Source organism: Cucumis sativus, chromosome 1, assembly GCF_000004075.3.
Source record: "Cucumis sativus cultivar 9930 chromosome 1, Cucumber_9930_V3, whole genome shotgun sequence".
Taxonomy (NCBI): Eukaryota; Viridiplantae; Streptophyta; class Magnoliopsida; order Cucurbitales; family Cucurbitaceae; genus Cucumis; species Cucumis sativus.
In genome coordinates, this window is record NC_026655.2 from 26,592,794 (window position 1) to 26,618,301 (window position 25,508).

Consider the following 25,508-nt stretch of genomic DNA (forward strand, 5'->3'; position numbering starts at 1 on the left):
CCTAGTTGAAGAGACTTATATACAAAATGATTTGACAAATTGGGATGAGAGGAGAATTCAAATAACTTAATTCATCAACCATCAATAAGTTTAGCTAGGGTATTTATAGCACGACATAAATGTGTATGACTTATTAGAACCTTAGCTATTATTTTAGTACTAAAGTCTTAGATAGTTGATGTTTAGATGAAGCATTATTCTTTCTAGAATTCAAATTTTGTTATAGAACGCTATACTATTTGAATTAAAAATAAATGAAAATTAAAAGAGAACCCTAACTAGGACATTAATTATCAAAGGAAAGAACATCTAAATTGATTAATGAAACTTTAAAAGACATAATATAGTGCAAAAAAAAAAAAAAAAAGAGACAAAAGTAAAACCAAGTGTAAGTAAGTCCAAAAGAATAAGACCTAACAATAATTGAAAACAAAACTTAAAAGAAAAGCATGAAAAGCATCAATAAATCTTTTCACCTAATTAATTTAAACTTAATCCAAAGGGACTCTTCTCTTTTAAGCTATATGCTAAAACCTCACCATCTCAAAATATTTATATGCTAATTCCTAACCACCAAAGTTAAAGTATGGTTTAAATATTAGAGAATGTTAACTTATTGCATGTGATCATATGCTAAGAAACTACCATTAATATTTTTAATAGAATCATATCTTAGGATAAAAGGATTATATGCAAACATCTTTCTTAAAATAGTCCTTAATATGGTAGTGCAAAAAGTTTAAATACTTCATATATTTTGATTTTTTTTTTTTTTGTACTTCTAAAGTGTTTCGATTCCTTAAAAAATGAAATGAAATAAGATCAAAATGACCACATTTTAGAAGTACAAAAATTAAAATGAACATATAGTAATTATCATAAAAATAAACTTAATAGAATTAAAATGAACTAAAATTAGAATTACGAAGACCATGACGGTAGAATTATGTAGAACTCAACCACAGACATGTACGACCTATAAAACATATCATATTCAAGTAAGGTCATAAAAAAACTCTGTCTGAGTTCTAGTATGTTCTAAGAACAACAAAATTATAGGTGATGGAAATAAATGTGCAATGAATGAAGACCATAAGAATACTTTTCCAAGAACAACTTGCATAAAATAATAGTTCCAAAAAGCTGATCTAGAAAACAAATTCAAAGCGAATGTAAATGTCGCTTCATATCATTCATTGTGAATTACACAAACTAAGGACATTCTTTATATACTTCATTCAATATTATAAAAATAAAGGAGCTTGGTTTGGTAGTTTGAAATATAGAAGCAGAATACAAGGACAGTAGAACACAACAAATTCAAAATCACATGGGGCTGTGTAGCAACCAGGCCAGATAAGAACATACCACATTTTCAAAATCACCCCATGTTTATTTCCTTGTAAAAACTTTGATCCCCGTCAATTATATACTTGTTTTCTAAATCAAGCTCTTGTTGTAAATATCTCCCACGCATCAATAAAGTTGAAAAAAAGATAATCTAAACACAGCTCAACTAGTCGAGGTAAGACAAACCAATAAGTCAGAAGTTTAATCTCTTAGACTATAAACTCAAAAGTAAAAAAATAAATAAATAAATAAAAACACTAACTTCCCCATTTAATAAGAATAACAAATAGACAAAGATATTTTCAGGATACCATCTCTAGAACTGCAAATGGTCAATCTTTGGTCATTAGACAAACTCTAGACAAGGTCACAAGGACAAACCGATTATGATAGACAGTCATTGAAAACTGTTGGCTGGGAGTAATAAAAGAGGCTGTCAAATAAGTGGTTCTATCATTGGATTATATTCTGAGAAAATCGAGGGATCTCAATCACACTGATTTTCAAGTTGCAATTCCCTTTTGTTACATATACAACTGTCCTAATTTTTCACATAAACCTGAACTGAGATTTAATTCTCTCTTCCCTAATTCCTACCAACTAAGCATATAATTAAGAATTGCCCACCTATCTAGCATGTACAAGAATTATAATACATATAACTTTACATGGTAAGAAGGTCTTAATAGAACAATTAGCAAGAAACAACCTGAGCATTACCTCAGTTGACATCGTCCTAACGTTTCGTTTTTTCAGCGCGCCTAGAGAGCTCCGTGTCAGCAAAATGAAGAATCCTTCGGAGTCTTAAAACCATATCACAGTGAAAAGGCAGTGCAGTTCGCCGGTCCAAGTATGCTGGGCTCACAGTCATCCATGATAAGGCATGAAGCTCTGCTATGATGGATTCAAGGATCAAATGTGTCTCTATTTCAAAGTCTCTGGATTCGACAGTTGAACTTCTTCCCACTTGCTTGATAACTCCGCGGACATTCTTTTCTTGTGTGATATTGTTTCCGTAATAATCAATGAGACTAACCGAAAGGACTGATGGCCATTCCTCTTTCATGTTGCTTCGAGAATCCTTTCTCATTGAGGGTACAGCTCTTGAAATAGCAAATCCAGTCGAAAGTGGAACTGCAGAGCCCTTACTGTGTAGGAGATGTGCTAAAGGTGGGGATTCGGCCGTGAGGCATGTGGGAAGCTGAAGAGGGTTAGAGGGAAGGAAACGCAGACTGGGTGATGGGATTAGTATATAAGAAGAAGATGTGGAACCAAGTGACTTTACAGGGGTAAAGCCTTCAATATACATGGACGAACCCGTGTGTACACTGCCTTGATTTCCACCTGTTAAAGACTTTAGGTTAGTACTGAGAAAAGTCACTGCTGCAAAACCTAAAATGCATCAAATAAATATTTTTCCACGCACCTCAAGAAACTCAAACCCAGGACATTTCAAATTATAGACAGACCATAATGACAGCTACTGCAATGTACTTAAAACCATCACAAAGACATCAATTGCTTATGAAATTTCCAGAAGGAAGCTAAGTTGGAGGTTTTCTAGCCCAGAAGATGAAAGAACAGAAAGCCTTGATCACATGCACACAAGAGAGTTTGAGATGAATTTTCTACTCTACATATTCCCCGCTGCTTTTTTATCCAAACTAATCACAAATATTTGTTAAAAAATAAATTAATAGCAGATAGGGAATGTTCGGCTCGAGATTTAGGACATCTAAGTTTATGGATTGCAATTTGCAAACCCAAGGTTGCATAGTTGTATGTCCAGATAGTGCCAAAGAATGAGTAATACAGATTCATATCCATTTGGCAGACTCTTTTTTCTTTCATTGATAACCTGGGAACCCGATTGCTAAATTTTATTTTAAAAAATAGAAATGCTTGATCAAAGTAAGATTATTAAGTATAACAAATTAAAATGAGTAACATTATTATTACTGATCAATGATCATTTATTAAAAACAATTAAAAAAGGAGGCTAAAGAGATTTCATCTTATGGTAAAAAAATTCATTCAGCTCAGTTATATCCCAAGAAGAAAAAAAAAATGGAGGATCTGCTGCCCCCCAACCCAGAGCTGAACTCAAGAGACATCATATTTGCAAGTATCTAATTACTAGTAGTTCTTTTTATTAATTTTTATCAAGAGAAACATAATTTCATTAAAGACTTGGTAAACTCGTAGACTAGTAAAAGCAAACTTACCTAACAAACCTAAGCTCAACTTCATACAACCCTCATGTTTCTCCAACGAAAAGGTCTCCAGAAAATATTTCAACAAAATGCAATTTTATACTATAGCAGTTTTATGTTATAGCCCTTAAAATACTTATTATGAATCTGAATAAAACAACATGAAGTATGAAATTCTTCAAAACACAAACAAAAAGAGGGAAAAAGGTAATAATTTACAACAATTAAACGAAACAAAAAGTTCAGCCACAAAACATTAATTGAAGAAAATAAGGTATGTATTAGATACTGGCAACTTATCTTACCAGGAGATGCTGAATCAGCTTGAAGTAATAGCTGAAGAGAATGCTCCATCGAAACTGCAACGAAACTAATACTATGCACCCACTGAATCAACCCTCTTGAGTTGTCAACGACTGCATGACCACCCATTAGCTGTTTTCTAATAGCAGGTTGTCCAATACCAGCTTTCATAAAGCCTGTGGTTTTTGAATGCGGGCTATATAAAGGATTTGGGGAGGAGGGTAGGTTTCTATCATGTATCAAACTCATCTCTTGTTGTTGCAAGGAACTCCCATTAGTACTTGATGATATCCCATCTGGCATGCAGCGGCGAAGTTGCAAGGGCCATTTTTTCACCTCAGATCCCCATAGTGAGTAAATGGCCTTCTGCCACTCTAGTCATAACAAGATGGAAAAAAGTGTATCATTAGTTCAAACAATCAGAAATTTAAAATTAAATTTTGAAAATCTTCAACGGAAAATTTTTTAAATGGTAAATGGATGAATACGTGAAAGTAGTGAGTAGTAAAATCATCAAAAGAAGAATAAGATGTATGTGGGGATCCTTTTGAAGCAGATCACATCTGAATGAGACTATGATGTAATTGTGAAATAAACCTTCATGATTTAAACTAATTAGTAAATCTTTGACCAAAGCCATGGGTAGGCATATAAAATTCACTGTGCATCAGATACTAGAAGAAGAATGTACTACAATTGAATTGATAAATACTGAAAGATGAAAATAATAATGATATGAAGAATTTGTACCTAGATACTCAAGTTCATAGAACATTCCAATTCTTGCAATAACCAAGTCCCTTGGCTTGGAGACACCAGTATCAGGTGAACATGACTGAAGTATCATACAGCCTTGCTGCAGAACTTGGACAAAAATGCACTCCAGACCCTTCGTATCCTGCCTGCTGCTGATACCTCCAAATGGAAATGTATGGCTGTCTAACAATTCTCCTCGCGAATCTGTCCAGATACATACTAGCCAGCGCCAATCTTCTGTCCATCCATAGGAACAGTGTAGACTAGGGTTCTTCTGATGGCCACATCCAAAGCCATCCATCTCAGGCCCATCTAGTTGAGAGTTAGATCCCATATCCATACCTACTGTTGAATTTGTACCCTGTAAAAAGGCTCCGCTGTTGTCATCAGATAATGGTTTTGAAGACTCTGTTCCTAGTGTAACAGGATTTATTGGTGAAACTCCATGCTCTAGTGAACCAGGTTCTGCCAGGATAAAAAGTGGTTCAAACATGTAGCAAGAATCATCTTGAAGATAATATTCTCCTATTCGGTTTGGATCACAATTTAATGTTCCAGCCCTTGATTGCCAGGAATTATCCCAGTTTCCAGACCTCAGGGTACCATCAATTTCACCCTCTCGTGGGAGGGAATGACCAGTCATTCTAGGACCAACACAGTCCTTCCACATCCCTGGAATAGAAGGTGACATTGATGATAGAACTGAATGAGATCTACTAGATAATGATGATGACTGGGCAGCATCATTTGATGTCCCCCGTGATATTCGACGAGCCTTGTTATAAATAGTAAAAGCTGTTTCCTTAAGAATGACAAGTTCATTTACGGATGGACTACTCACTCTGAAAATCACATCAACTGTCACAATCTGCAACACCAATTTAGGTAGAGTAAACCCTTGAAGAACTAAAACGTTCGATGCTGAAGACTCATCAACAGCTGCTGAGCAGCTTAACGACTTCGCAACCTGACTACACAATATTGTTCTTCTATCTCTATCTGACTGGAGCATGACAGAACCAACAGCAACAGAAGATTCAACAACAGTTTGCAATACTTCCAGGGGATCGGGAAAAGGGCATATCACATAAAGTACCTAAGGTAGACAAAAAGTTGTAGGTGAGCCAAGCATGGAGGAAATAATATACACTGAGGGAATAGAAATTGGAAATTATTCAAAGGTCTTACCATGCAAGAACCATTACTTCCTTCTTTTGGATTAGCTGACATGGATGGAGAGAGTTTCAAAGCTTTCAAAGCTTTTGAAAGAGATCTAAGATAACTTGTCAAGTCCCATCCATTTGAGAGAGAGAGCAAATAGTCACTAATTGAACCAACAATTGAAGCACTGCTGCTGTCAATTTTCATTGATTGGGGGCAATCAAGTAGAACAAAACCTGAAGACAACCACTTCCCAGACTCTGTGTCCATTTGATTCCCTAAATTATGCGGGGTATGAGTTCCCAGCTTGCATGTCTCGTACACTGGTGACAAAAAAGGTGAAGAAGAAGTTGGTCAATCAACTGTAATTTGCCAAAAAGCTTAAATGCAGCAATGAGCATATGAAAAGGATTATGTGCAACCGGGATTCCATTTTTTAAATGAAAAGATAACTTTCTGGTTTTTTTTTATATCCGTGAGTGTCCGAGCCAGCTTACGCGCACCTCAACTAATCTCACGAGATAACCCGCCTGACCCTACAACAATTGGGTGTCAAGGAAACCCGTAGGAAATTAATTCCTAGGTAGGTGGCCACCATGGATCGAACTCATGACCTCTTAGTTAGCTTTTGACCTTTTTACCACTAGGCCAACCCATGGTGATTAAAAGATAACTTTCTATTGAAAATTAATAATGATGATGGAAGAATATTGTTAGTTACCTAGATAAGAATATTAGCATGTTAGTAATAAGAGGTATAATGGTCATTAGATGGAAGGTTGGTTATTGGGTGTTGTATAAATAGTGAGAGGGTGAGTGAGTGAGTGAAGGGTAGACTATTCTGTGGAGTGATAAAGGACTTCCTCTCATATCTAACAAAACAAAAACAAAGCTACAAGTTCTCGTCTGCTCGGAAAATAACATAAAATTTTAATATCATATAAAAAAGATGGAACTTTGGAACGAAATGTTGGCTGCCCTAAGGATGAGATGGTCTTCCCAAAAGGTTCCTGACTCTTTTTCAACAAGAAACATGAAATTTTCATTGAAAAAAATGAAAAGAGGCTAATGCTAAAAATACCTCTTCATTTTTATTAAGCAATAAATAGAACATTTTTCTAAATAAATATCTCTACATTTCTATTAAACACAAGATTAAACCCCTCTTGTGTTGGGTAACCCCTTTCATGCAACCAAAAAGATCCTTTGGATGAATCTTGTGTTGGGCCTTTTTCGTGTTTGACTTAGGTGGAAAGAAATCATAGGATTTTTGTGTTCATTTCCTTGCTTTTGGTGTAAAATGGGTTGATTGATCCTTTAAAAAAAATCTTTGGATTTTCCTTACTCAAAATGTAATAGTGGCAATTTTATCCACATTAGCACAGTATTTATTCATTTCTTAAAGATTAATCTCCCGTAGGAAAATACTTCTTTTTAAAGAGTCAAATGGAAAATACAAGATTAATATAGTACACAACTGGAAGTGTACCCATTTTATTCAATTAAATAACAAATCAGTCACTAACCCGTTCCTAGTTGCTGGAAAAAATCAGCAGCAGCTGATGCAAGAGGATCAATATCTGGGCAAATGACGCAGTAATTTATCTGCAACATTTTATGAATAAAAATCCATGTCACTAAAAGGGTGGAAATGATATTATCATTTCAGACTTATACCATATAAATAAATATGGGAAAGAAAACAAATAGCTCCTTACAGATGCCAACTGTTCAGTTTTCAATCAACTTACCGGTTTTTGTACAGCATAAGGTTCAAGAGGGGCCTTTTCCCAAAGTTGCAGAGAGTTGGCAGATGTCTTAAGCCAATCATCTTGGTACCTATTTACATATCATCGTTTTCTTCTATCTCAGTAGATAATATTGATAACAGTAATTCATTGACATGAAAATATAAGAGATAACCTCCCACACATGCATTACTGAGCAGATGAACCAAAAATCTCTACAAACTCACCTTTTTCTTCAAATACATACCAGGCTATGATTAAACAGTTTTTAATGGTTAGGTTAACCATCCAAGAGTTCGTATTCTTTCGATTTTTTCTCAATGAAAATTGTTTCATCAAGAAAACCATCTGAGAGTAGACTTCTTATACACAAGAAAAAAAAAGTCCCAGAATAGACACAATCATGGATCTTGGTCTATGCAAGATAATAGGATTTCCTTGCTTCAGTCCATTGATTGTTTTGTTTATTAATTGTTTCTTCCTCAAATATGGACATAATTTGCAGGTCGAAAATAGATAATTCCATCTCTTTTGTGGGTCAGGGGTCGAAGCAATTTTTTTTATATTTGTGACTGTTTGGGCTAACTTACCCGCACCTCGACTAATCTCACGAGACACCTGTCAAACTCTTCAACATTTTGAGTGTCAAAGAAACTCGTCAGAAATTAATTCCTAGGTAGGTGACCATGGATTGAACTCATGACCTCTTAGTTAGTTATTGAGACTATGTCTCCCTTTTTACCATTAGGCCAAACCACGATGGTTGGGTCTAAGCCATAAATAGAAACAGATATTTAACAAATTCAAATGAAAGGCAAAATTTTTTGCAGTTTTTTAAGTGAAAAATAAAAAATGCAATGAATGTCATTCACCCAAAGTACAAAGTGATCTTTAGTTATCACATCAACTTGAATGTGAAACCATCATTTAAAGGTTATAATATAAAGTAATATTCTATGAATGATTTTTAATAGTCTATGAAAGTGTACGTATAAATGTTTAGCATACAAAACTGTTAGAGTTAGTGGCTTAGCCAGAGATTTGCCCTAATTTACCATAAATATGTTTTCCTTTTTTATCTATTTGTACTTTCTAATTATTTCCCCTCTTGTACGTATTGTATTTATCATAAAATAACAAGAACAAAAATATCGTGGTTTTTCTTTCGGTACTCGGGTTTCCATGTAAGTTGGTGTTTCGTGTTTTTATTGCTTTCAATATGGTATCAGAGCAAATCAACAACGAAATCCTAGAAAACAGTTTAAGAAAAACCCAGATCAAACCAAAAGCCACCGCCGCCATGGAAAATTGCTCCCCCAACTTCAAAAGTTGTCGGTGGTCACAATGGGCCCACCCTTGTCGTTGTCCGTGCAGCCCTCTGGTCGGAATCTCCCTCACATGTCGCTCATTCATCTCACCGCCCAGCTCGGCCTCTTCTACGCGTCGTCATCTATCCAACTGTCACACCCTTCCAATCAGCCTAGGAAAGTTACTTTCATTATGATCGTACTTGTCTTACCTGGGTCTTCCTTATCATGGATAAATCTGAGGTAAACATCTGTTTTCCAAAACTTCTACCACACCATTAAAACGCAATTCAATACAAAAATTGCAATTCTTTGAAGTGATAATGGATGGGAATTCCAAAACCATAACCTTAGTGAGTTTCTAGCCTCCAAGGGGATTGTTCACCAAAGCTCATGCGTTTACACATCACAACAAAAAGGGGTGGCAAAGTGAAAAAAATCGTCATCTTATGGAAGTAGCTCGTTCTCTTATGCTATCTACTTCACTTCCTTCATACCTATGGGGAGATGTCATTCGTCTAGCAGCTCATTTAATCAAATAGAATGTCTTCTCGTGTCCTCCACCTTCAGATTCCCTTAGATTGTCTCAAGAAGTCCTATTCTTCTACCCGTTTAATTTTTTAGGTTCCCTTCGCGTGTTTGGGTGTACTACATATGTCCACAATTTCAACCCTAATCAAACAAATTTACCCCTAGGGCTCAGGCATGTGTGTTTGTTGGGTATCCCTTTCATCAGCGTGATTATAAATGTTTTCATCAACCTTCTAAGAAATACTTTATCACTATGGATATTACTTTCTGTGAGGACCGACGCTTCTTTCCCGTTATCCATCTTCAGGGGAAGGGTGTGAGTGAAAAGTCTAATTGTACCTTAGAGTTTGTCGAACCTACTCCTAATATTGTGTCTTACTCCAATCCTCATCTCATAGTCCTACCCACAAACCAAGTTCCCTAGAAAATGTATTACAGGAAGAATCTCATAAAGGAAGTTGGGTCCACTACTAGTTAGCCGCCGACTCCAATCCAAGACTCTGAACCTCCTCAAGATTAAGGTATGGAAAATCCTACTAAACCTTGTACTGATATAAAATGAGTGAGAATGACTAATCTAATGGTTGCTATTCTTGAAAATGTGAAAGAAAAGAATAGTGGTGATAAGACTGAGGATAGAGCTGAAACCAATAATAATAAAGTGGAACAGGGTCATACAAGAAAAATTGATGAGTATGATCCATCCCTTGATATTCTCGTTGCATTGAGAAAAGGTACCAAGTTTTGTACAAAATATCTCATTTGTAACTATGTTTCCTATGATAATCTCACCCCACAGTTCAGAGCTTTTACAGCAAATCTTGATTCTACCATAATATAAAAAAATATCCACACTGCTTTAGAGTGTAGTGAATGGCAGAATGCTATCATAGAAAAGATGAAGGCTTTTGAAAAGAATAGAACTTAGGAGATTTGTACTCTACCCAAGGGACACAAACCTGTGGGGTGCAAATGGGTGTTTGCTCTCAAATACAAAGCAGATGGAACACTTGACAAACACAAGGCAAGGTGAGTTGCAAAGGGGTTTACTCAGGCCTATGATATTGATTATTTAAAAACTTTTTCTCCTGTTGCTAAGTTGAATACTGTTAGAGTCCTATCTATTGATGTAAACAAAGATTGGTCTCTATACTAGCTGGATGTTAAGAATGCTTTTCTGAATGGAGACCTAGTGGAGGAAGTTTATATGAGGCCCCGCCTAGACTTGAAGTCCAGTTTGTTCAACAGTCACCCAGAGCATGGTTTGGCAGGTTCACTACCTTGGTCAAGTCCCAGAGCTACAGTCAGGAGCACTCTGATCATACTTTATTTACAAAAATTTCCAAGACTATAAAGATTGTTGTTCTTATAGTGTACGTTGATGACATTGTTTTATCTGGAGATGATCAGGCAAAAATCAATCAACTAAAGCAAAGAATGGGTGATGAATTTGAAATCAAGGATTTAGGAATTATAATATTTCCTTGGAATGAAGGTGGCTAGATCTAAAGAAAGCATCTTTGTGTCTCAAAAAAAATACACCTTTCATTTGCTAACCAAGACAGGTAAGTTGGGAATCTTGGGATGTCGTCCCGCTGACACTCCTATTGAATTCAACTAATAAAGAACAATATCAGCGTCTTGTGGGTAAATTCTTTTTTTTTAATATTTGTGAGTGTCTAAGCGAACTTATGCGCACCTCAACTAATCTAATGGGACAACCCATCTGACCCTATAACATTTGGATGTCAAGGAAACTCGTAGAAAATTAATTCTTAGGTAGGTGATGGCCACCATGGTTCAAACTCATGACCTCTTAGTTAGTTATTGACCTTCTTACCATTAGGACAATCCATGATGGGTAAATTGATTTACTCATCCCATACTTGTCCTGATGTTTCCTTTGTTGTTAGTATTGTCAACCAGTTTATGCAGACTCCCTACAAAGAACACATGGAAACTATCAACAAAATCCTGGGATACTTGAAAACATCTGGTAAAGGGTTGAGGTTCAAAAAGACAGACAAAAAAACTATTTAGGCCTATACTGACTCAAACTGGACAAGATCTGTTATTGACAGGAAATCTACCTCCAATTATTGTACCTTTGCATAGGGCAATCTTGTAACTTGGAGAAATAAGTAGAGTGTTATGTCTAGGTGCAGCACTGAGACCGAATACCGAGCTATGAGTTTGGGGATATGTGAGAAAATTTGGCTCCAGAAAGTCCTGTCTAATCTTCATCAGAAGTGTGAGACACCAGTGAAGTTATTTTGTGATAATAAAGCTACCATTAGCATTGCTAACTATTAAACTACCAATTCACTCAAAAGCTTAAGCTTGTGGTTGAAGGCAAATTTAATTATATATCACCAACACTCCTCACTTGTGGTTTGAAATATTTGAAAGGCCCAACAAATGGAATCAATTTTACCTCACTTTTGGACTTAAAATATTTGAAAGACCCAACAAGTGGAAATTGATTTTAATTGGGGAGGAAACGACAATGCAGGGGCTTGAACATAGGATTTCCTTAGACCACCTGCTCTGGTACCATATTAAACCGTCAATTTAATTATATATCACCAACACTAACAACTCAGTTCAACATGATAGAACCAAACATGTTGAGATTGATCGACATTTCATTAAAGAAAGATTTGACCGTGGGAGCATATGCATTTCATGCACTCCATACATTCCTGTGAGCCAACAGATTGCTCATGTTCTCACCAAAGGGCTTCTCAAACCAAACTTCAACTTTGATGTTAACAAGTTGGGCCTCATTGATATTTGCATCCCAACTTGCGGGGAAGTGTTAGAGTTAGTAGGCTTAGCCCATTGGGAGATTTGTCCTAATTTACCATAAATATGTTTTCCATTTTTTATCTTTTTGTACTTTTTCTATTTATTTTCCCCTTGTACCTATTGTATTTATCAAAAAAATAATAAGAACAAAAATATCTTGGTTTTTCTCCCGGTACTCAGATTTCCACGTAAGTTGGTGTTTCGTGTTTTTATTGCTTTCAATAAAAACATATCAGGATATCCTAGATATGAATTTAATCTCTCGATAAATAACAAGGCAATTAAATAATCAAATGCATACCCAACAAGTATTGCAGGTGATGGGAGAAGAAGAACTGTTGGTCTCAGCCGCAAAGGAAGTAGTTGTTGGTCAGATCCTGAACTGCAAATCTCTTGGTTTGATCTCCTTTGGGAAGTCTCATCCATTTTGGAACCATCCATCGTGGTACTACCTACAGTATCAGAAAATTGCATGATCCACTAAACTAAACATTTTATTTTGTATAAATTATAACATCCCTACCTTTGAGACTAGACGATCCACTAGCAGAAGAATGTGACGGGCTTAAGGGCTCTCCAATATTTTGCATAACAGTACTTGAAGAATCTTTAGATTCATTTACAATAGACTCGGCAGATAATCCATCACCCGTGCTTCCTGAATCACCTAATTGGCCACGACCTTTGCACCAATCAATTACAGATAATGGCCCATCCAAAGTGCCAAATGCAGATTTCAAGGCTGTTTTCATGTCAGACTGCAGCAAACTCATTACAGACGGGGCATAAACCTGAAGGATAATTCAACAATAAGCTAGTAGCACATCTTTAAAGCTACATCTCATCAATAAGATAGCATGGCAAGAAGGAAAAACAAAAGAAACCACATACCGCAAAAGTAATAATACCAAGCGTAATAAAAAAAAATGTTAGAAAACATACAAAAGTTAATTTTGTAAAATAACGATATGAATTATGATGATAACAAGATAATAAGCATGAACGATACCTTCAACAAATTATAACAATAAAGTTGAGATGTAGAATATGACCATAAGATAGGAAATTGTGTGCTTGTGCCTGCAATATCAGTTACAAGGAAAGCACACTTACATCAGCAGTGAGAGGATCCACTAACTCAACACCTGCAATGTCCAACGCATGGCAAGAGGCTAAGGTCCCTCCACAGCCTGCATGAACCATTGATGGCCCACATGAAAATCCCCTCCTCCATTGTTCCTGTAATGCTAGCCAGCCATATGGCCCATCGCCACATTCTGCATCCAAGGCAAGGTCAACAAAAGAAGTAGCCTGCTGGACAATTAAAGGGAAGGCATCAAGGAGCTCCTGAAGTGGTTGTCTCTGCCCATAAGAGAGAACTCCATCCTCATGAAAAGAATTGTGGGGTAAGGATGACCCAAGTTCCATACTAGGTGAGTTTGACGGCTTTGGAACCTTGGGAACTCCAACAGACCGCCAAACACCAACAGGTGCATTAAGGTGTCCATCAAGTATTCCCCCATCAGCTTCTCCGGCTATTCTAATTGGAACACTAGTATCCTTCTTCTTCACCTCATTTGCCATATAGTCTGTAATAGTACTTGGATCACTAGATAGCTGAGTTGTACCAGAAACTGTGGAACTACCAGACGACTGCAAGGTGTGTCGTAATCTGCACATAGAAGCTTGGAACATTAAGCATTCGACTTCCATCGCAAGAACGTGCTTCTGAGACATAAATAAACAATCAGCTTCGACACTGTCCTCCGTCGTTTTCCTTTGTGTGGTTTTGACAGCATTGTGATTCGAAAGAGATGATGCCAGCCCATCAGATGTAGAGATGCTATTCTTAGAGGGAGCTGATTTTCTTATATGTTTCTCTTTCACATTGTCAACATGTATATAATAATTTTTTGCCCGTAAAACATTAGATGGTTTTGTATTTGAAGATATACCACTCTTCTCATCGGACCTATCAAAATGTGGTGAGGAGGGTGGTGTTGCACCATATATGTAACTGTTTGTGCTTAAGTTTGAACTCTCTAGCTCCCGAGTTTTTGGAATATATGGACTTCGAAACATTGATGAAGAGAACTCACTTGTAGGAGTTTCAACTGCTCCATATTCGGGAGCAAGTGTCATCAGAGCTTCAGCTTTAGTGATTTGATCAAACTCCCCAGAAGAAGACACTGGGGTTTGGTTGGCTGTTACTGAGGACAATGCATTGTTTGTGACTTCGTGATCTTTGCTTAGAACCTCCTCTGTCGTCATTGGAACAGCTGGGTTGAAGCTATCAAAGGATGGAAACCCCACAGGTAAAAGCATCTGATCGGAAACATCCATGACCACAACTGGACTGCTACCTACATCAGTGTAGTCCGGAGCAGAAAACATAAGAGATTGTGACTCTGTAGTTCCTGGAGGCTTCAGAAGATAATAGCATGATGAGCTCCAAGATCATACTCATATAATAAGCAAGAATATTGAGAGAAGAAAAAGGAACAGCTTGCCTTCAACTTGACTGAGAAAGATTGAGGGAGTGAAAAATTGTAGTGTTACAAACAAATTAAAGCTCGTTAGATTTCTTATCAAAAGGTTTGTACTTTTTTTATTAAAATAACAATGAGTTATCATCACACGTCAATGCCAAATTATCAAAATTGATGGTAGATTGTAATAATCCAAAATAATTTTTGGTTAAGCTCAAATTTCATTCCAATGAGGATCTTTTCTCCAGAAAGATAAGAATGGAAAGGAAACTTAAAAAGGTAATGAAGTAATTCAAGGACCATATTAACTTCCATAAACAGTTTAGGAAAGAAAATAAAAAACTAACCATCTTAGAAAGCTTATTTTGAGATATAACTTTGTTATGGGCTATTGCCCATCACCAGAAACTTAACATGCAACAATAACAACCATCTTATAATCATCCTGCAGCAAAACATTTTGCAAGACACATGGAAAATACCTCCCCAAAAGGTAAAACGTCATTCTCAAAGAAGTCTCCAAAGCCCCCAAAATGCAAAAGGAGGTCTTCTATGTCGTCCCCACCCCGGTCATCGTCTTCCCAGTCCCAAGGAGATCCAATCAGCTCAGTGGAAGTAAAATCAGATTTGAAAGCATCTTGAATTTGAGCACCTGTACCCATTTGATCTAATGCATCTGGCATCCCCGAACGAGGCCGCTTCATACCCTAACATTTAAGCAATTTGATTGACCAATAGATAATATTAGTAGATATTACAAAAATCTAGACGTAGCATGAGTAATATTCTTTTTTTCCTTGATAGAAAAATTATAGTTCATTGATGATACATAATATTACAAACAAACGAGGAACCTTCAAAAAGTAATGAAAAAGGCTCTCTTGTTATTGAAAAATATCAATATTGGATATAAGAATTACTGCCACGCCAGAATCAAACAGAAAGATGTTATCCACCTCAAAAAGAGTTTCCTCCACAGGAGGAAAACATAAATACCCATTAGACAATGAATTTGATATTAGTTTTCTGCTTTTAAAAATCATGCCGGTATGGTAACAATTTCTTTTATTCAAAATTATGCAATTATTTCTTTCAGAAAAATGTTTCTATTTTTTAAATTTGCCAGTGTGTGGTAAAAAAACTTAGAAGTAAAAAATTTCAATAAAGAGATAGCACATTTTTGAAAGCAATGTATAACCAAAGTTTGTCGACGTCAACAGAAATAACGAAATCTCAGTTTACGAAAATTTCGATGAGAATATCAATAAAATGTCAATGCTCATGAAAATTAATAGAAACGTTATAAAATAATAATAATAATAATAATAATAATAATAATGTCTATGTTCTAAAATTTTTAAACAAGTTCAAATGCCTATTATTTATATTACATACACATTGATGTTATTTTGTTGCTTATTTCTATGTTTTATGAATTTCGTTTACAATATAATAGAAATGGCAATTTACTCCTTATGTTAGTGTTGGATGTTGAACCCATGGATAATTGAAAATATCGACATGTCAAAAAAATTTAATGTTATTAGTGTAACCAAATAGGGACACGTAACCCATTCTTTTTTGGAACTTCTTCATAGTGCAAGAAGTACAAATCAAAATGAAACCATAAAGCAGCATTGAATATGCTGAAAGTCTGACACCATCCCCAAATTTAGGAGTTCCCATGCCAAAACATAAAATCCAATTTGCAAGGTCCTTAATCATATTATCATATATAATAACATACAGAAAACTAAAATCAAGAACCTTAATCCAGCATACCAATTTTCTGGAACTGATTGCGGATTGGTCATTTGAAGACAATCCAGACTGCCTGCAAGATAAGGAATCAGCATCTGCTTCAAGTTCGCTGGCTCCTGTCTTGCAATCACTATCATTAGAACTACTGCTTATGCTAGCAATGCTGCTACTGTTACTATTGCTGCTGCTATCATAACCATGCTGTGAACGTATTTTATCAGTCTCAGTCCACAACCCTTCCATATAATCTACATTTCCAGCACTACAGAAACCACAACCATAAGTACAAAACTGAAAGGTTAATAATGATTAAAATGTTAATCCAGTCACCCTACTATAGACATTTTTTCACGAATGCCACTAATATAGAAATATGAAACCTCTTCAAAAACATACATGAAAGTTAACAACTTAAAAACTTAGCAAGAAAGAAAACATATATATGACAATATACCTTCGAACTCAAACAGACTTGACATGTGGCTTACTTTTTTAATATATATATATTATAAAGAAAGAATACAACAAAACATTAAGAAGAATAATCCACGCTAGTCATCTCATTACATTATTGTTGTTCTTTTTTTAACAAATAAATTCAAATAAACTGCCCATTATGCAAAAAGGATGCTGAAACACAGAACCAAAGCTTTATTGTTAGCAGTAGCACTTATTCTTGCGAATTATGGAAGGAGATTTTTCCTCTTTCAAAATGGTCCACAGCTCTCCCACATGATCCAATAGTCTCACTCACCATACCCTAACCGAACCACCTTTTCTCAAATAGGAAAAAAAATTATATGAACTCACCTAAAGGGTTTTTAATGATAAGGAAAGGTTTATCGATAATCTTTTTTATTATGTTGTCTATCTCTATTTAGCTATATCTTGGTACATAACACTTTATTTCTTTCTTGTTTCCTCTTCAAAAAGACACTTCTTTCATTTTATATCGCTACTCTACTCTTTTGTCCAATTGGAAAGGTTATTTTAACTTCTTTGGCTTCCAATTTCCTCCCTAATTTTGCAAAACTTCATACACCTATTAAATTTGTTTCTTATTCCAAAAAAAAAAGAGACAAACAAAAAAAACACTAGATGAAAGCTGTCATCATTGGTTCTGGGAAATAAAACAATTTATAACAAAGTGACTTGATTGGAGGGTATTTTTGGAACCTCCTTTTGCCGTAGACTTGGGATGTCTTGTTTCCCTTTGTCTTTCTGCACAGCTCTTCTTTTTCTAAAAACAAATAGTGGTTTCCTATCATATATATACACACTTTTCCAAGTTGATATCAAGTCTACTTTCGAATGAACTTTTGAAACATAGACAAGGTAAAATAGTGTTATGATCCAGCTTAACATGCACATAACAACATCCAAGCAACATGCACATGATAACATAGTATTTCTTAATCTAATAACATATAACTTTAGTCACATGCTATGAGTTGAAATCCTTACCAATGCACGTTGAAAGATGAACCAGGTAATGAGGGTCCTATCCAATTTTGCAGCCAAAATCTGAAAAGTTTGACATCAAAGTCAGTAGAAGAAACAAAGGCCACCAAAACTACATAGCAGTTCAATAAAGCAAAAAGCTTCACTGCAATGAGACCAAAAACAGACGCCCATAAACCAAGCTTCATTCTTTTTAATAAGAAACCAAGCTTTCATTTTGTAATAAGATAAAAGGATCTAATAAGGCATATAAAAAAATAAGCCCAATAATAAAACCAGCACCCCAGCCACTTACAAGGGGTCCCAATCCAAAAAGATAATACTAAGTTTATAATTACAAAACACTCTATTAACATATGCCCATAAAGAATAATTAAATCTAATCAAATGCCAAATATCCTCTCCCGAGCTCTCCACCCCTGAAAAATTCTATTAACAAGCCAAATGCCCCATGTTTAAAAAGGAAGAAAAGAAAAAGAAGAGACCCCCCCAGTGAAAGAGAGAATCTAAGAGCTCCACTTCAAACATCGAACAACTCCCTCTATTACAAGCTGACACGGCCCCAAAAGTCTGCCTCTGGATACACTCTTGGGTATTCACTCTCCCAACCAAAACTTGCCAGGGAATGAATTTTAACTTTCCAAAGAGAGGAAAACACAGGAGCTTCCGATGGAAGGGAGCACAAAGAATCCAAAAGAAAAAATTGCTGGAAAAGCCTTTAGAGGGCTTAGAACCCAAGATCTAAAATCCCTTCATAATAAATTGGTCATAAATAATAGAGACAAGAATAACCACCTCACTACCCTCTCGATCAGCAAGGGGACAACAAACACATGAGAAAGAAAGGAAGATCTACCAGTAGAAGGCAAAGTATAAACCACCAAATGCAGTCTATCATCTGGAAGATGGTAAAGATGAGGGAACTCTCTCCCACCCAAAAATCCTCCCGAAAATAAGTACTCAACCAATTCCAGATAGAGCATTTAAAACTGGAGACAACATCGAAATACCTGGAGCAATAACAAGAACCCTTGAACCTAGTAACCTACCACTTGAGACCCAATCACAAGGGTAAGGTAACTACCTACTCACAATAATTTGTAAGGACCCTAGATAGGAAAATAGTGGATTATTAGAGAACGTGAAGATGGTTATTAGTGGGGGCATATTAGTGCATAGTTAATTAGTTAGGTCTTTTCGTTATAAATGGTAGGAGAGGGGTTGCATAGAGGTGTGAAGAATTTTGTAAAGGGATTTCCTTGTAAGGGGAGCTTGGGAGGGTCTATCCCTCTTAAAAGGCTAGGGCTATTTTGTTACTTGTTCTTATGATATTCTTGAATATATTTCATACATTTTCATATTGATTGTCTTTAATTGTTCTTGTGTTCATCCTTTGTCTTGAGATAATTCTTGTTAAGTGGGATCCTAACATAATCCTCCCCCACAAAGAGTCTGACTCCGAGAGAAAGTTATTATGTAGCTGCAGATTTCTAAAGCCTAAGCCCCCATTCTTCAAAGATTTCTGAACCCTCGCCGTTAACTAAATGGGTTCCTCCCTCACCTCCACCCCTTCCTACAAAACGTTTCTCAATAACCTTTCAATGTAGACTAACCAAAATGGGATCCTAAAAAGGGAGAGAATGCAGATAAAATATGTTAGGGAAGAAGTTGCCTGATTTAATTCCAAAAAACAAAAAGGAAGAAAGAAAGAAAAGAAAACCCAACAACAGCAAGCTTTTCTTCAATACTTCAAATTCCTTTTCATCCCATTTGTACTTTGAAAATCACACGGAAGCCCGTAAACTTCAACCAAAGTAATTCACGTTTGTCTTTGAAAAGTGGCCACCAAGGAAAGTCTTTTTATTTCTTTCATTTCAAAACTTGCATAAAATCAGTATAAAATGTAAACAAAGGGATTTCTTTGTATCTTTTAAATTGAAAGAACATCAAAGAAGATAAACAGTGCAAGCTTTGGTAACTACCTTTTCAAAGAAGACCTGGCAAACGATGTTTGCAATAACAAAACAAGCACTGCCTCTGATGGATATATGAAAGTCTTTTTATGAGAAGATAAATGGTTTGACGATCCTTTCAGATCACCTCGTCCGGTAAGAGATTCTGTAACTTGAGGCATTGATACATTTTTTGTGTAATTTGAATTAGATTGCAGTGGCTTCTCACTCATTGATTTAGGGCACCCTAGGGTAACTTCGACATAGCAATTTTGCCCCTTTAACTGGCAGCCACCTTGAGAGACATGATGAGGTAAACCTACAAATCCGTATGAAGTCCTAGACTTGCCAGAACTGTTCACAAGAATCAAAAAAGAAAATAAAATGACTAACATTATAGAAAATACAGAGAATCTGCCAAATGGAAAGCATACAACATATAATGCAGTACCTGGAATATATCCGTTTTACAACATCACTGGCACAACACCCAGTAAACCTACCTCGAATTCCATGAGGCGAAACAATCACTGAAAATAGAAAAATGTTAAAAGATTTCTGTGTATGGATAATGAAAAATCAACATCAACCTAACATATGCAATTCAAGCTAGCAAAAACTGAAGTCAAAAGGAAAAAGACTTTTTCAAGCAGTAAACAATTGAGATATTTTAATTACAAATAATGGAAAAATTAAATAGCAACATATCACAATGCCTCCTGTTTTATAATTGTAACAAATTTTTATTCCTATTTTCAAAAAAATTATTAAATAACAAATTATTTCTAACACAAGAACCTAAAGCCCGTATTTATAGAGAAATTATCCACTAAGAAACATTTTTAGGATGAAACTAACTAAGAATTATTTAGTGGCAAAATAATCAACCATAAGAAAATTACAAAATTGCCCCACAGTGTGAATTTCCCAGCTAACCTGGAAGTCCAAGACAGGAATTATGAGCAGAATTCTTCAAAACTCTTTCAATCTCGGCACTTGATAGTGCTCGAATATGTCTAGGAAAAAAAATCAGTTAATTATCAACTTAACCTGCATTGTCAGCATCTTAAAACAAGTAGGGGAAAAAATTACTTTGCAGATAAAATGACATGCACAAAGATTGCCTCCTCGGTAGCAGCAAATATGAACTCCATTGTAGGTTGCCCTCTCCTGACCATTGGTATCAGTTAGTAAAAGAAAATATCAAACAAGAATCTTTTTAGAAAAAGAAAAAAAAAACTTGGAAACCTGGATGAGAACAAAAGTAGAAAGTTGATTAAAGGAAAAAAAAAACAGTATAAATTAAAACATACTCCAACTATAATGATCCGCATTTAACCTTCAACTCCCAAAAACTAAACTCTTGGATAGTAAACTTGACGAAATTATACCCTCCAACCACCATTTGGCTCATTTCAGTGGAAAAAGGTGCACAGCACACTAATAGCCCAGGGCCCAGCTTTATATGGCTTCCATACGTTGTTTAACATAAATCTTTTTAAGAAAAAATTGAACAATAGAAATATGTTTTTGCTTCTCTTTTAAAAGTCAGACACGTAGTGTAGGTATCTGTTACTAAAATGAACTAAAAGTTTTTCTTTAATTAAATAGTACAAATAAAAAAAAACAGCACACCAAAGACAAAAACAGGGAACACCCAGAATCAAGACTTAACTATATAGCTTGCTGCACTAACAATGTATGTACATATATGGTTGCACCAGAGTTAGCATCGCTCAGAAACATAATCATCTATTTTTGTACTGAAGTTCACAGCAGCATAATAGAAGAAAGATTTGTGAAGCTGACAAGAATTAAAGAGAAACCTGAATAATTCTTCACTTTGCATGTGGTGATATTTTGTGAAGACATCTCCAAACCGCATGTATGAAAGTCCAGTTAGGGCTCTGCCAATCTCAGGTAAGTTAGGTTTGAGTATAAATAAACAAATAATTCGACATATAATCAGTGTGTCAAGCTAAATGACCTTTCGATACAATTTCGTAATGCCTGAGAAAGGGCAGCCGCAACCTCCTCTGAATCTCCAGGAGAGATCCACAGTCCAGATGCAACAACTATTGCAAAGAAAGAAATTGCCATAGAGCATAAATAATGAGTGGAGCACGGCCCATTTTAACAATGGAGAATGAGTTCAAGAGTAATCAAGTTTCGACATAAATTGTAGCAAGAATGAATTAATTTGAATGAACCAAAGCCAAGTTCGCGTGTTTAAATATGTAAAAAAGTTGTATAACACATTAAATTATGCACAATGCCTTCATGAGTAGCACATACCCCTTAACTTGGAAACAGCTGCTTGAGCAGTTTCAACGACAGAAGAATGGCGTCCAGGTAGAAAAAGCCAGAGTTTAATTTTCTCATCTGGGTATGTGAAATTACCAAAAGTTAGACAAGTAAAATAGATTAGGCAGATAGATGAAAAATACACGTTGCATCAACATTTCCATTTCTCACCAGGATTGTGCAAGCCCTGAGATGGGTCCCAAGGCCCTACAAATGAGTTGGTCCAAGTACTTAGAAATCCTTCCTTCTGTAATTGCACATGTGATGAAAGAACCAAGAATGTGGCAGCATCATTGTGCTCAACCTTCGCACTTTCAACATCAAAAGCCTAATTTTAGCATAGTCAACAAAGTGGAAGACAACCCAAAAAAATCCTAAATGTTAAACTAAGAAACAGGTTCACTAAGTTTTAACCTTTTGTCTGGTAAGGTAATCAAATCAGATTCGTTAGGAAGAAACTGGAACCATGATATTTGATGTAGACCACCCTATGACAACATCACAGTAGAAAGCATTATGAGAATGTACAGTTGCAATAAATTCTAGAGTAAATAATAAAATGTATTCAAGGATTAGCCTAATGGAAAGTTGTACCTGATAAATAGATTGCATGTGTGTGCATAGTCAAAACATAGCAATTGAGAATGCGATAGTTTATTTATGGACTAAAAATCAGGTATTAGTAATGATTTCTTTTTTCCAAATAACTTTGATGCTACCTTTTAGGGAGTAAGAATATTCCAGCCAAGTAACCGTGATGCAAAACAAAAAAAACTCTTTGTTAAGTCCCAAAAAGGGGGAACAAGAAACAATTAAAAGGCAACAAGCAGGAGACACGAGCACCTTTATGAGGCACTTAGGATGACATTAACAAATATTGCCGTTCATGCTCACCATCAACAGTCAATATATATCTTTTAAAGGATTACAATCAACTAAATTAGCAAATTATGTGTACGATGTATCTATAAATTCTAACCACCTAGTTCATTCAGAAGAAGGAAATCCCGCTCCATCATACAATGGCAGCTGAGATTTTCAAGATTGTAAAGTTCCCACAATTTATCACTGACCATGCTGAATAATAAGGGGGAAATGTGCAAAGAACCAATAATTAACCAAGTTCCTCGTATGAGAACAAACATAAAGAGAAATTCAACGCAAAAAATTAACAGAATTAAAACATATAAATATCATTCATAAACATAAAGGACAGATCTAAATCGGAAAGGCTAAGGAACATACAATTTTGAAAATATTCGTCCACATCACTTCAGATAACTAAGAGTTCAACTTCCACGACGATACCAGTTTCCAAACAACCAAATTCCCTGTGCTAGAAAACCACCACCAAAGCATCCATTTGCTGACCTGCAAGGATCCAGAAGCAGCAGCATACGAATGAGCAGAATACACCCCTAAGAAAAGGTGATCAATATCATCATTAACCAATTATCATTCGAATAAATAGTTAACTCAAAAAGCCATCTCCACGAAAGCAAAATTCTTTCTTCCTCCGGAACAACAACCCAACGGAAACTTTTGTTGCCTCACTCAAATCACGTATTCTCAGCCAAGTTCAAGAAGTAAATGAAACAGGAACAAACCCACGAAAACTGAATCCAAATCAAGCATGAGCAAAAGAAAATGCACAACCCTAACTACCCATTAAGCAAGAAAAGTTACCCAGGATTCAGAAACTCGAAAAACGACTGAAACGAATTCAAACTGAAAGTTAGACTCGAATTTCCCCAAGAAAATCCAACCTTGGAAAATTCTGGCATTACCCAGAAGGAAAAGTGGGTTGGAGCATAGAAAAGTGATTAAGAGAAGGTGAAGAAATGGAATTAGAAGGCATACCCTTTCGAGTAATCGGTGGTGTCGGGTTGAAGAGAGGAGTTGCAAGCACAGGCACACGCACAAGCTTATTCTTCTTCTCCAGTGGGAAAGTCCAAAAGCTTCGATTCCCTCATTTCGTTTGGCGCATTAAGCCTTCAACATTATAATTTTTTGTTGAAATTTTGTGGGGGGAAATGCCATAATCCGCCATTTCTTTTCACAAATTTTGGTTACTATTTACAATAACCTAATAATATATTTTTTATGTTTTTAAATATTAAAGCCTAAATATATATATATATCAATCTTTCTATTTTATGTAAACAAAATTAAACTTTGGAAAATAGTTCAAAAATAAAGTATTATTGTCTCAAATTGAAGCAAATATAAAATTCCCATGGTGAATGGTAATATTTTAAAACACTATTGAATTGAAATCCGCCTCCAAACTTATGAACTAAAAAGGTAACGGTTTAAAATATGTAAAAAAAATGAAAGCTATACCCAAAATATTTAACAACAATGACAAATCCTTCTATATATATGTTAAAAAAAATCATCTGACAAATTTATGAAAAAAGTCTACGAACATTTGATATTTTTTTAAAAAATACAATATAGTAGTTATGTAGGTTGTGTCTAACATAACTATCTTAGTGCGAGTGAAATATAATAATTTGAACTTCTAACTGATTGTGATCGAAAATATCAACGGTTTAAATATTCGCCCCATACATAGTTTTTTTTTAAGTTTAACATTACCTAGACTTGAGGATTCAAACGTCTACTTGTTTTTCGTTGATGTTAAGATGTCGGACAAATTTGGAACTTAGGAGAACATTAATGATCTCACCTCTTATAAATTATAATCTGCATGGTTTTGAGTAATTATAATATTTTATTGAAAAAACAAAAGTATGTAACTTTTTATTTGAATTACAATTGCTAATTTGTTATCATATAGAAGGCCAATGATTTATTTAAATGTGTTGAAATCTAGTCTATATATCAACACTAAATATACCTTTACAAACACGAAGCTCACATTCACCGATATGCGATTGTAATAATATTTTATTAACAGATCAATAGTAACGAGCCACAACAAGAAACTTAAGTGCTATGTGTTTGCTCACGTTTACTTACAATTATAAATTTGTCACATCAACTATTATTGCTAGTGTTACTTTTATCATTATCATTAGTGCTAGACAAAATCCGTCGCATTTATTGTTACTGTTAGCTTTAGATCAATAATGATAACAACAGCGTTAACAATAAATACAAAATATTAAGAATTATAATAATATAACAGTAACAACATATGCAAAGACAATTAATGAGGCAATATGATTAAAAATCACAAAATTTTCAATTAAAGTATGTTATTTGAGTACACACTTCACATTTTATTATGATTACAGAATACAAGTAAATAACAACTAACGTGATCAAATGAGACTCACTTTTCGATCACTATTAATTAATTTAGCCTACAAGTGGATAAGATTCGACCTAAATTTAT

General features: G+C 35.3%; 1 protein-coding gene across 3 annotated transcripts; it reads right to left on the reverse strand.

Annotated features, from left to right (window-relative positions):
• Positions 1-1,779: 1,779 nt before the first annotated feature.
• Positions 1,780-24,160, reverse strand: LOC101213597 (mediator of RNA polymerase II transcription subunit 13). 3 transcript variants are annotated; one of them, XM_031881735.1, is made up of 23 exons: positions 24,005-24,160; positions 23,390-23,515; positions 22,559-22,632; positions 22,316-22,455; positions 22,136-22,222; positions 21,828-21,915; positions 21,667-21,747; positions 20,933-21,010; positions 20,777-20,856; positions 20,292-20,370; positions 19,871-20,194; positions 17,892-17,951; positions 16,449-16,689; positions 15,149-15,364; positions 13,291-14,601; positions 12,701-12,968; positions 12,479-12,629; positions 7,535-7,622; positions 7,310-7,388; positions 5,811-6,106; positions 4,617-5,718; positions 3,869-4,240; positions 1,780-2,694 (listed from the first exon to the last, which is right to left on the reverse strand). In XM_031881735.1, the coding sequence occupies exons 2-23, from the start codon at positions 23,411-23,413 to the stop codon at positions 2,087-2,089; spliced, it is 5,847 nt and encodes a 1,948-aa protein (XP_031737595.1). In that variant the 5' UTR covers positions 23,414-23,515; positions 24,005-24,160; the 3' UTR covers positions 1,780-2,086. The 3 variants fall into 3 exon arrangements, with proteins under 3 accessions (XP_031737595.1, XP_011660061.1, XP_031737593.1); XM_011661759.2 differs by having other exon boundaries at positions 15,149-15,373; XM_031881733.1 differs by having other exon boundaries at positions 15,149-15,373; positions 23,390-23,562; positions 24,005-24,155.
• Positions 24,161-25,508: the final 1,348 nt, after the last annotated feature.

What these genes read in the sequence shown, in the direction of transcription:
- LOC101213597 (XM_011661759.2), bottom strand. Translation starts at nt 23,413, where the DNA reads ATGTGGACGAATATTTTCAAAATT. An exon ending in TTACGAAATTGTATCGAAAG is followed by an intron (nt 21,748 to 21,827) that starts GTCATTTAGCTT and finishes TGAGATTGGCAG; the next exon opens with AGCCCTAACTGGACTTTCAT. An exon ending in CAAAGTGAAGAATTATTCAG is followed by an intron (nt 21,011 to 21,666) that starts GTTTCTCTTTAA and finishes ACCAATGGTCAG; the next exon opens with GAGAGGGCAACCTACAATGG.